General features: G+C 41.0%; 1 protein-coding gene across 1 annotated transcript in view; it reads right to left on the minus strand.

Moving 5' to 3' along the window:
• The window catches only part of hat1 (histone acetyltransferase 1), a 75,351-nt gene that overhangs the window by 24,193 nt on the left and 38,178 nt on the right, over positions 1-12,980 (minus strand). The window contains exons 5-9 of the mRNA XM_061235222.1: positions 7,106-7,285; positions 4,879-5,000; positions 4,247-4,351; positions 1,987-2,093; positions 1,524-1,675 (exon numbers count right to left, since the gene is read on the minus strand). Of these exons, the coding sequence (XP_061091206.1) occupies positions 1,524-1,675; positions 1,987-2,093; positions 4,247-4,351; positions 4,879-5,000; positions 7,106-7,285 (666 nt within the window). The remainder of the gene's footprint in view (positions 1-1,523; positions 1,676-1,986; positions 2,094-4,246; positions 4,352-4,878; positions 5,001-7,105; positions 7,286-12,980) is intronic.

Below are 12,980 nucleotides of genomic sequence, written 5' to 3' on the forward strand. Positions count from 1 at the left end.
GTATTAAAAAAAAACTGATTTCTTTGCGTGACTACTCCGCCACTTCAGCGAGTATTGTCTGTTATACATAACACCCAGCATCAATGACCAGTAATCGGTCATAATTTCCCATTAAAATTCACCAGAAATGAACATTTCCTAGCTGCTCTTTTAAAAATTATGCCACTGGTTGTAGCCTACATAAAACCAGCGTGACTGTTAATAAGCAGGGCAGCTACAGTTATTTAAGTAGCCTACGTAATTCATGCATAGATTAATTTATTCAACCAGTCATTTCCAAATGGCATATTTATTACCAATACATTTGTTACAGATGTTACAGTGGTAAACAAAATAATTGTTTACCAATGTGAATACTTGCGATAACTGACATAGCTATGAAGCGCCATATGGCATAGGCTACGTTTCACTAATGTACATAAATATTTCTGAATTACCGTATGTGAGATGCAACTGACAATAGCCAAGAACACGGCACACTCAACCAGCACATTTCTCACAGAGCTTTGGTAAAGATTGGAATAATACGCTATAGGAATTCACCATACCAAAACCTAATTATTTAATGTGCATTATCGGTTTCTGGTGGATGCTCCAGCTGCCTGTCTTATTGTGCTTGGTGAAGAGTGGTTTAATTGATGAAATGTAAAATAACATTCTACTCATTTCAATGGCCTTTGTCCCTTCATTTCAGCATTGTATATCCCAAGCAATTAAGTTTACTTTTTTACATTTAAAGACTTGAGCACATTTCAGACTTCATTCGAGTTAATTTTTAGCAAGATTTTGACACAGTACCCATACTTCCACTTAAGTATAATTTCTGGGTACTTTCTCCATCCCTGGGTATATAGGTGTTGGCGAGATAGAGAATTAATAGTTAAAACAATAAACTAATTGAGTTGGACATAATCATTATCAGTTCTTGTCTTTTCAGAGGATATGTTGACGAAGCAGAAAAAAATTTAAATGACTTCACTGTTCACTGTCTTGCTAGTGGGACCCAGAGGGTGCCTGTTCACAGAGTAAATCTTGCCAAATATTCTGTCTGCTAGGTTGACAAATGTGATATTACACTGCTGTAGAGTGAAGTGACAACTACCATCCACTGCAATTGCGATATTTATTCATGAGTCCGGAAATCAATAAACACATTCCGGACGCGTTTATATCCTGGAATTTCAACTGTAGCTGGCCGTACATTGTTCTTGACTACCTTGAAGGAAATGCCCCAAAGTAGTCCTAATATTAATAATATGTAGGGTGGCCTGTAGCGTAATGGTTAAGGTAAATGACTAGGATGCCCAAGGTTAGTGGTCCTAATCCCGGTGTAGCCACAATAAGATCCGCACAGCCGTTGGGCCCGTGAGCAAGGCCCTTAACCCTGCATTGCTCCAGGGGAGGATTGTCTCCTGCTTAGTCTAACAACTGTATGTCGCTCTGGGTAAGAGTGTCTGCCAAATGCCAATAACGTAATGTAATGTAATATTCATTACAAAAATTAATTCAATAGATGGGCTTACCTTATTTATCTTCAACTTCTCACGGGCATCTGTGACCATTTCATCACTGAAGCCAAAAGACAGCTGCTCTGTAGAGAACGACGGTAACTCTTGGCACAGCTTGACCAGAACAAAGTCTCTGAGTTTCACATAGTTCTCTGAGGGATCCTCCGCTAAAAAAAAAAAAAAAAAAATTATGTCTTCAATTATTTTCTTTAGACATCCTAATACAAGATAAGGAAAACCACTGTTGGCAGTCTGCAATCTGAAGCTTAGATGCGTATGTGTGTGTGTAAAAAAGAACCCCCCCCCCCCCCCCCCCCAAAAAAAAAAAAAAAGGGGTACACCAAGTTTAGTTTCAGAATAAAGTTTTGAAAGTGCAATTCAATTTGTCAGTAGCCGACTCCAGTTTTTTTCAATAAAATGCGTTTTTACAAAAACTGATGATTTATCTAATCCCTACTTGAAAGGTGAGTGCACACACCTGTGATATCCTGGACCAGAGGGGAGGTGCAGTAGAACCTATGGACTGCCTCCAGCAGCTGAGCACCGTGACCCTCTCCCTGGAATGGGGGCAGGATCAGCATTTGACTGCAGGGGGAGGAGGAAGGGGGCACCAATGTTATTGAGCTTTTCAGTGGACGTAGGAGGCCTCATTCTTTTAATAAGTGCAGCAAGTTGCAATTCCCAAGCACTACGTAAAGTGTGAAAGTTAAGTAAGATTTTCATGTTAAAACATTGTTACAAGACCATTGTAAATCCCTTCCTATCATGGAAAAAGGCTCACTGACATGTTGACTCACCTCCTGGCTGTGTTTAAGTCTTAATTCTGGTTTCAAAATGTACATTTGTATCAAATCTGTATCAAAACATTGTACCGCTGTACAACAATTCAGACTCATTGGTTGAAAATTGGTTCTAACTGCCACAGCCAATGGTGTGGGGGCTGATTCTGATTGTTCGTGTAGCTTCCCAAATTGCACTCCAGACAAGCTATCACAAAAACTTGGTATACTACTGCTTATTATCCAAGCGAATACTACATATCTAGTTATAAAACAATACCAGTTTGTTTTCAGTTGCAGCAAATGAGCTACAGTTAGCTTGAAAAATTTACAAATATCCACTTAAGATAAAATATAGGCAATACGAACAGTAGAAGCGATTGCACAAGTGTTGTGCTTCAGGTGGATATTTGTAAATTCAGGAAGCTAACTAGTAAATCGCTAATTTGCTTGTTGTTACAGATAGCAAACTGGTATTGTTTTATAACTAGAATAGCAAGAGTTTCTGTGATCACGTTTCTGGAGTGCAATTTGGGCAGCTACACTTTCCTTTTGTCTCTTTATGTGTTCTGTATTTAGCTCATCTGTATTTAGCTAAACCTTTATTGTTTGAGTTGTACAGTTGCATTGTTTGTGGTAGACGATCATATCTTAGGTATATAGCCAGCTAGTTACGTAGCCAAATAACTTGCTTGCTCACAATAACTGTTAAATGCTGTTTTCATTGTCGGGGGGCAGGGACACTGGATCAGATTTTCAGTTTGTTCATAACGCAGTAGTATTATGGGACACCATTATAACCGAGAGCAGTCAGTCAAATAAGAAGTCAGCTCAGTTTCAGTTTGACCTTCATCCAAGGTTCGGCACCGTTTTCACATCTCAAGTCTCGAATACACATCTAGCAGATATCGCATCTCATTTATTTTTGGTTTAATTTTTTTCATATTCACTCATTGCCCAAGATGATACAGCTTGGCTACAATGCACCAGACTAGAAGAGACGTAGATCGTTCAATTCAATTTTTCAAGCAGACTGTCCCAAAGACACTTTACATAGTAACAGGGGAAGAAAAATGGGAAATATCAGCCCAAATGCCCCAAATAGCACATGAGGTAAATGACACCCCTAGGAGGAGAAAAACCATCAAACAGTGGCGAGAAAAAAAACTGCCCGATGGGAAGAAATCTCGAGAGGACCCAGCTTCTTTTTCAAAAGAATGTCGAGCAATTTTAGTCAACTACTGCAATTAACTACTGTTTATGCATTAAAAGTTTAATAGCTTAACTGTACTCATTTCATACTACTGTGAGGTACTGACACTGCACAAGTGGTGGGGGACAACATTTGTTTGTTGCTCGTTTTTTAAAAACCTAGTTTTTGGGCATATTTTCAAATTTTTCGAACTTCGACTATCAAGCTGGGAGAGTTCAAGGAGTATGTATTTTCCTGCGGGACATACTGCCAACCACTGCTTTTCACTGAACCTCACAGTTGACAGACTGCAGTGGATGGCAACTCGTTATGTGCAGCAGGTGCAGGCAGACTGCAAGCGCACAATCAGAAGAGGGGGGGGGGGGGGTGCCCTGGAAGCTCAATCCTCCCTCCCTGGATGCGTCACACAACAAAACTTAAAAAATTTTAAAATTAAAAAATAAACTGTATTTTGGCATTTAATTAGCATCATGGGAGTCTTGCTTGTTTATATGACTGCTGCTTGTGGAAAATACTATGTCATGTCAATCAGCGTAAGACATCAAAAACAAATTTGTTCTTTGTCTTTTCAAGAGTTCAATAGCTTTGGCTCGCATCAGACCCCGACACGAGTCTGGTTAGTTGGATGTCCAAACCAGTAATTTAGGACAGCAGAAAGAGGGACAAAAATGTGCAATTTTTAGTTTTTCTTCAAATTTTTGGAACCAAAAGAAAGAGAAATGGGCATGTGCTACCCCAGTAATTACCTTACACGTGGCCGAGTTTTGTCTGGATACACGTAGTAATTGTAAACTGTCATGTAGCCAACAGTCGCAAAGTGCGTCCCCCCATCCTTATTGTACTTCTCAAATCTGTGGATTAAAAAAAAAGTTTGGGTCAATTACAGGCACGCTTCTGTGCAACATCCATTTTACCCTATGCCATTCTCAGTGTCAGCACATTGGAGCCAAGTCCCGAAGAGCTCAACTGCTACACCTGCTACTGCCTGAATGTATAATTAGTTTAATTGGTGCACAGCAACGTACAGGGGAAAGTGTATTTTAGGGGAAAAGTGGGGGGAGGTGAGAGGGGAGCGTCCAGCCACTTTACATCACTTCAGTCCATTTGCCCATTGTCAGACTATGCATGTGACATGCTTAAGAAAACACTGACAGAGGCTCTTTTTACGGTTTAAGCCTTCATTCAGTGTTCAATTCAACCCCAAAAGAAATAAAGAAAAGAAGGGGCCCAGCACAAAAGACACTCTTGCTAGATCAACAATACCGCTCCATCCAGGGACAAATATAATCAAACTGGCCTGGTAATTGGTTGCAACGGCCCACAAAGGGAAGCTGCAGCAATTTGGGTGGGAGTGACATTGTCCATGGAGGGCACTTACAAGAGGAAGAAGTCCCACCGCTCGTCGTCCACGTCTATGAAGCTGGCCGTCTCAATGAACCACATCAGGAAGGTCTGGAGGCGCTCATGATACTCCCGAAATCCAGGGGTGGACACGTCAGCCTGGAAGTGAGAGTGTAGATTGGACGTGGTGTCAGGAAACCCCTTTTGATCATTAGCAGCAGATGTGGGCACGCCGTTGGCTGCAGAATAAGACTGGACCAAACCAGTCAAAAAGCCAAACCATAGAAATGTTCCCTCCCTTCTTTTCTTTCCTTACCTGGGAATTTTTTTTTTTTGTTGCATTTTTTCACTTCACATTCTAATCTTATTGAAAATCATCAGAAATGGAAATGGACTTCTTCACAAGTCTAATACAAACAGAGCTGTTGGACCACAATCATAAACTGAAAACCCGAGGTAGAAACAGCTTTGCTTATTATTATTATTATTATAATTATTATGATATAAAATATAAGAAAATTAAAGCTTTAATGAAAATGAACAGGATTATAAGCAACTTACAGTGTATCCGGAAAGTATTTACAGCGCTTCACTTTTCCCCACATTTTGTTACGTTACAGCCTTATTCCAAAATGGAATAAACTCATTTTTTTCCTCAAAATTCTACACACAACACCCCATAATGACAACATGAAAGAATTTTTTTTTTTTTCTGCTAATTTATTTAAAATAAAAAACTAAGAAATCATATGTACATAAGTATTCACAGGCTTTGCCATGAAGCTCAAAATTAAGCTCAGGTGCATCCTGTTTCAACTGATCAACCTTGAGATGTTTCTACAGCTTAATTGGAGTCCACCTGTGGTAAATTCAGTTGATTGGACATGATTTGGAAAGGCACACACCTGTCTATATAAGGTCCCACAGTTGACAGTGCATGTCGGAGCACAAACCAAGCATGAAGTCAAAGGAATTGTCTGTAGACCTCCGAGACAGCATTGTCTCAAGGCACAAATCTGGGGAAGGGTACAGAAAAATTTCTGCTGCTTTGAAGGTCCCAATGAGTTTGGCCTCCATCATCCGAAAATGGAAGAAGTTCGGAACCACCAGGACTCTTCCTAGAGCTGGCCACCCATCTAAACTGAGCAATCGGGGGAGAAGGGCCTTAGTCAGGGAGGTGACCAAGAACCCGATGGCCATTCTCTGACAGAGCTCCAGCGTTCCTCTGTGGAGAGAGGAGAACCTTCCAGAAGGACAACCATCTCTGCAGCAATCCACCGATCAGGCCTGTATGGTAGAGTGGCCAGACGGAAGCCACTCCTTAGTAAAAGGCACATGGCAGTCCGCCTGGAGTTTGCCAAAAGGCACCTGAAGGACTCTCAGAACATGAGAAACAAAATTCTCTGGTCTGATGAGACAAAGATTGAACTCTTTGGCGTGAATGCCAGGCGTCATGTTTGGAGGAAACCAGGCACCGCTCATCACCTGGCCAATACCATCCCTACAGTGAAGCATGGTGGTGGCAACATCATGCTGTGGGGATGTTTTTCAGCGGCAGGAACTGGGAGACTAGTCAGGATTGAGGGAAAGATGAATGCAGCAATGTACAGAGACATCCTGGGTGAAAACCTGCTCCAGAGCACTCTTGACCTCAGACTGAGGCGACGGTTCATCTTTCAGCAGGACAATGACCCTAAGCACACAGCCAAGATATCAAAGGAGTGGCTTCAGGACAACTCTGTGAATGTCCTTGAGTGGCCCAGCCAGAGCCCAGACTTGAATCTGATTGAACATCTCTGGAGAGATCTGAAAATGGCTGTGCACCGACGCTCCCCATCCAACCTGATGGAGCTTGAGAGGTGCTGCAAAGAGAAATGGAAACTGCCCAAAGATAGGTGTGCCAAGCTTGTGGTATCATATTCAAAAAGACTTGAGGCTGTAATTGCTGCCAAAGGTGCATCAACAAAGTATTGAGCAAAGGCTGTGAATACTTATGTACATGTGATTTCTTAGTGTTTTATTTTTAATAAATTAGCAAAAATTTCAAAAAAACTTCCTTCATGTTGTCATTATGGGGTGTTGTGTGTAGAATTTTGAGGAAAAAAATGAATTTATTCCATTTTGGAATAAGGCTGTAACAACATAAAATGTGGGAAAAGTGAAGCGCTGTGAATACTTTCCGGATGCACTGTAAGCATTTGCTACTACACTGTTAGCCATGCAATCAGGGAACAGGGGTGGAAAAAGAAAAGAAAAACACTTGCTTTGTAGATCTGATAAGTAATATCTTCTCCTTCCTCCACACTGTGTACTTTGAATGTATGGAGCAGGGTGCCAAAGGGCTTGAAGTTGGCCTCCTTCTCCAACAATGAGACAAAATCATCTGTGTTGCAGCTGAACCCCACAGGAATGACCTCCCGGATCTTACCTTCCACATCGTCGGGCTGAAGGGAACAAAAGACACAAACAGATTAAAGCAGATTAAATTATTATATTTTGGATTTCTCTATGAGCTCACTCCATGATCAGCTTAACCTCTAATGTTGGAAGAAACATGTTTGTGAAGGAAAAGAATATGTTGGTGGAATCATGCACAGGACAAACTGTGCAAAAGGTAGTAAAACTCAAAAGCAATACCTTCTCTCAAGATCAAGTTCCATTTAATTCTTCCATACTGCCAGAGGCAGTGTAAACTACTGGATATTGCACCTTGCGCCATTCGGAGGTCCAGTAGCGTATACCAGCAAAGTCACTTGTGATGTGGGGTGGCTGCATAACGTGCATGAAAGAGCAAGTGCATTTCTTACAATCATACTGCTAAATACAGTCTCTTGCAAAAGTACTGGAACAGCAAGGTCAATTCTTTGTTTTTGCTAAAGACATTTGAGTTTGAGGTCGAAAGATGAGATGACAGATCCAAATATTATTTCCTGATATTTATCTAGATTTGTTACATTACTGAAAACATTTCACCTTTTGTATCAGCAAAAGTATTGGAACATGTGAGTGACAGGTGTTTCTTGTCGCCCAGATGTGTCCTGTTAGACTGTTACACAATAAATAGTTCTGAATGTCTGCTCTCGATTTTAGCCTTGGTTTTGCCTATGATGACTGCATGTTAGAAAAGATAAACCAACATGAAGACCAGAGAGCTGTATTTGGGAGAAAAGCAAGCCATTAGCTTAGAAAAGAGGGTAAATCGTTCAGAGAGCATTGGGGATAGCTTGTACAACATGCTGAATGTCCTGAAAAAGAAAGAAACCACTGGCACCGGACATCGAACAGCACCAGACATCTGGTCGACCAAGGAAAACAACAGCAGAAACACTGAGAGCTGTGAAGAAAAACCCCAAAACAGTAGTCAGTGACATCACAAACCTCAACCATCTCCACAGGGCAAGGCGTAAGACATCTCAATCAAACGTCCCAACAAGACATTTTAGCGGCTATACCACAAGATGCAGACGACTCATCAGTAGTAAGAATCGGAAGGCGAAATTTCAATTTGCAAAGTACAGAAATGAGATAACAAGTTCTGGAACAAAGTTTTATGGACTGATGAGACCAAAATAAACCAAAGTGATGGAAAGGCCAAAATGTGGAGACAGAATGAATCAGCTCATGATCCCAAACAAACAAGCTCATCTGTGAACCACAGTGGAGGAAGTGTCATGGCTTGGGCTTGCATGGCTGCTTCTGGGGTGAGCTTACTAATCTTTCTTGATTATGTAACATATGATGGTAGCAGCAGGAGGAATTCAGAAGCATTCTGTCTTATGGAGAAATGTGTCCAAACTCATTAGGGGGAACTTCATCAGGGAGCAAGGCAATGACTCAAAACACACTGCCAACACAACAAAGGACTGCATGAGGAAGAAAAATTGGAAGGTTTTAGACTGGCCAAGTCAATCACCAGACATTAACCCAATTGAACATAAATATCACCTGAAAGGAAAAAAACCCCTGAAAGTAACAACAACTGAAAGAGGCTGCAGTGAAAGCATCACAAAAGAAGAATGCCATGGTTTGGTCAATGGGTCGCAGGCTTAATGCAGTTATTGTAAGCAAGGGATATGAGACTAAATATTAAGTGTTAAATATAAGCGTTTAATTCATTGTGTGCGATAGGACTGTTGCCCACACCATATTCATGCTAGTGCTCCCTCAACTAGGTTGCTTTATGATTGATTGGTTGGTAGAGACTGTCCTCTGAATGGTGCCTGCTGGTGCTTCCTTCAGACCTTGCTGGACGAAGCTGAAGCTTCTACCATGCAGGTACATTAGGGGCAACATTAGCTGAGGCGGTAAGAGCAGTCCTCTGGCAGTCAGAGGGTTGCCAATTCGATCCCGGCTGGGTGTGTCAAAATGTCCCCGAGCAAGACACCTAATTCCAAAATGCTCCTGAGGAGCTGGTTGGTGCCTTGCATGGCAGCCAATCACGGTTGGTGCGTGTGTACAAATGGGTGAATGAGAAGCATCACAGCGCGTTGGATAAAGGCGCTATATAAATGCCAACCATTTACCATTTACAAAGCTGCCCTTTCCACCAAGCACATTAAGGTGGATAACCAGGCAGTTGGCATGCACAAGCTCTGGTACTTGATTTTCTGACTACCCCATTTGAGATCCTGTCAAAGATGGATCTCGATTGGTTGTCACCCAAGATGATTTTCCACCTGTATTACTGTCTCAGCAAGCCCCCTTCCTTATCGGGAAACCCAAGATGGTTGAGGTGGATTCCGGAGGGTTCAGGAGTGACACCCACCCGGCCCCACCCGGCATTCGTTCCTAAGGTTTTATTGGCTAGCTCAATCAGGCTATTGAGATGACAACTCACTATCCTCCTCCTTTATATAACATGGAGGATTAGATGGTATATCATACCAATTCAGCACTCATTGATACAACTTTTGGCCTCCAGAAGGCTGACCAGCCCTTCCCTTTGCTATGGTGGATATGGAGAGGGCCTCCAAACAGAGACTTTCCCACTGAATGTGATCTGTGGATGTGATATTTCAAATGCATAAGAGCGAGGGTTTTCCTTGCCTTGGGTATGAAGGATCACTCCATATAAGTATTTCCACATCATGGGCCATCTCCAAAGGGGCCCGACTGGGTGACGTGCTTCATCGCCATACATTTTCAGATTCTATCAGGTCAATATTGCTACTCCACATGTTGTGGGGGCGGTCTTATCTCTTGACTTCTGAAGGCGTGTGAATCTTGGGCGAGAAGATTCTACAGGACAACAAGGCGGGGCGTCCTGGGCTTTTAATGGGGCACGCTATGCAGCTCAGGTCACCCCAAGTCACACGTGACTTTGTTGGTATATATTACTCAACCTGCACATGGCATGAGGTGGAATATTCAGTGGTTTAGACAGCCTCTGGCGTTATTCCGGAATTCAAAGAACTATAGTTCATATTGGTAACTTGCGTTTCTTTCATCAAAACCAATAATTATCTTTAGCAATAACATCTAGTGACAGAGGAGACTGGCATATTCAGTGGATCAAGAATTATTGGCACCCTTGATAAATACGTGCAAAAAATACTGTTTACTAAAAATGTGTACAATTATTGCCTAAGCTATGTGTAATATGGAGGACTATTGGTGCTTAAATTAAATAAATGAAAAACTGAATAAATACATAATTCAACTGATCAATAATATACAATTAAATGCAAAAATAAAAAGTGATATGCCAACATAATTAAATGCAATTTCTTTCCCCACATAAAATTATTTATATCCTCATATAATTATTTTTTTCCTGATTTAACTATTCATTTCCACATTTATTTACTTCAGGATTGTTGGCGTATGTGTGCACTGAGAAATAATTAAATCTACCAACTTCACTCATCAAAGCCTGTGGGCAGGGCTGAATATCCAATTGGTTGATCTCTATTGCTTTTACCAGTGCATTTTGAATGGGTTCCCAAACAACCCACCACTCGTATCCGCGAACAGCTTGTGAGCGTTTATTGCAGCATACAACTCCACTTTCAACTTCATCACATGCCACTAATTTACAGGTAAGAGAGCGAGTCCTGCTTATATATGACTTGACTTAAACCCTCTCTTTGCGAAAGTCGTATAAAAAAATGTTTTTGTTCTACACTGTAAACATGTGGAGCCGGATAGAGCTGGTCCCGGCTGCAATGTTATGTAATGTAATGGCAACTAGTGTTCTTGACACATGAATGTTGCCAACTTTAGGTCATCAGTACAAACATAAATTTTACGTTCAGTAAATAAATGTTTGTAAAACAGAGAAGTTAGCTCACTGATGTTACTCACTGACATATTTGAACATTCGTCCAGTGCAACGTGGTGGTGTGATGAGATATAGACAGAGCTAACATTTGCTGTAAGCTTAAAAATTCTTGTTCAATGAATGAGCATGAAGTATATTGATGCGTGGCATTTTGTTTATATCAGTTTGTATGGACAATGATTTACATTTCCGGTATATATCGCGCATATCACCATTGAATTGAATGCAATAGTGACAATTCATAGAAACAAATGAAGCATATAATAATTATGCTGGGTACCATCAGCAAATGACCGACATGCAGCTTTGACTTTTTTACAATATCGTAGTTACGAGCGCATGGTCATTTGTGTGCCAAACACAATAAAGATGATGTTATCTGTTCCGGCTGACCACTATCATGGGAGGTACCAAAACAGTCACGTCCAAGGTTTTTTTTTGGGGTTTCTTTTCTCCCCAATTGCGCTTGACATTGGTTGCATGCTGCTATCGATAGGCTACCGATTACATGAATGTATGCTTTTTGTAATCAAGTTTAAAGTAAAAATCATGAAGTCGGGACGATAAATGAAAACGGATACCACTATCGGTGCCATTAGGATGGTTGAATTGTAGAAATGTCGTTACAATGAAAGGGAAAGTATTATGGCAGATCTAAAAACGCAAGAAAGGACTTTCAGGAATTCAAAAAGGCTTTTAGAATTAATATCCTGGTCAAGAGAAGCAAACCTGAATTCTAAATGTTAGAGTTAAACGTGAGATCTTTCTGCAAATTTTTAAGCGAGAGTGCTTTTTATTTTCATTTTTACTATTTATAAATTATAAAAAAGTAAAAGGCCCCTGTGCAAAGGTTTGGGAACCCTTTCGGATTTTTTTTTTTTTGTTACTTTTTAAAAAGATAATAACTAAGACCCAGACCAAGCTGATTTACTAGTTTCGGGGCTTCAATGAGTCCAAATGAGTGAATATAATATAATTCCAGGGCTGAACTATTTATCCTGAAGTAACTCCATTCCATGTATCCAACTGCAGTGGCTGTTCAGTCTGGTGTTAACCATGGGTTCTTCTAAACAGTTGTCCAAGGATTTCAGAATGAAGATGGTTCATTCTAGCAAGAAGGGGAGGGCCACAAAAACTCTCTCAATGTTTCAAACTGCGTATTTCTACTGTCAGAATCATTTTTACAAAATGGAAGATAAATTTGGAGTCACGGACCAAGACCAAGTCTACAAGACCAAGAGAGATTTCAGATGGCCCGAGAGTGTGAAATTTTAAAATCCAGAAAATCACATCATCTAAAAATGTACTTGTATTTGATTGAGTGAAAGAATTCTGGCTCCCACAGACCGGTAAAATTAGTCCTCGGGCTTTAAGAAAGTACTCCTAATCTCAACTTGATACCTGTATAAAAGACACCTGTCCACCGAATCAATCAATCAGATTCCAACCTCTCCACCATGGGCAAGGTCAAAGAGATGTCTAAGGACATCAGGGACAAGATTGTAGACCTGCACAAGGCTGGAATGGGCTCCAAGATCATCGGCAAGCAGCTTGGTGAGAAGGAGACAACTGTTGGTGCGATTATTTGAAAATGGAAGAAACACAAAATTACCATCACGCAAGATCTCGCCTCTTGGGGTATTGATGATCAGGAGAAAGGTGAGGGATCAGTCCAGAACTACAAGGGAGGAACTTGTTAATGAGCTCAAGGAAGCTGGGACCACAGCCACCAAGAAAACCATTGGTAACACACTACACCGTAATGGATTAAAATCCGGCAGCACGCACAAGGTCCCCCTGCTCAAGAAAGCACATGTACAGGCCCATCTGAAGTTTTCCAATGAACACCTGAATGATTG

Source organism: Conger conger, chromosome 3 (genome assembly GCF_963514075.1).
Source record: "Conger conger chromosome 3, fConCon1.1, whole genome shotgun sequence".
NCBI classification, from domain to species: Eukaryota; Metazoa; Chordata; class Actinopteri; order Anguilliformes; family Congridae; genus Conger; species Conger conger.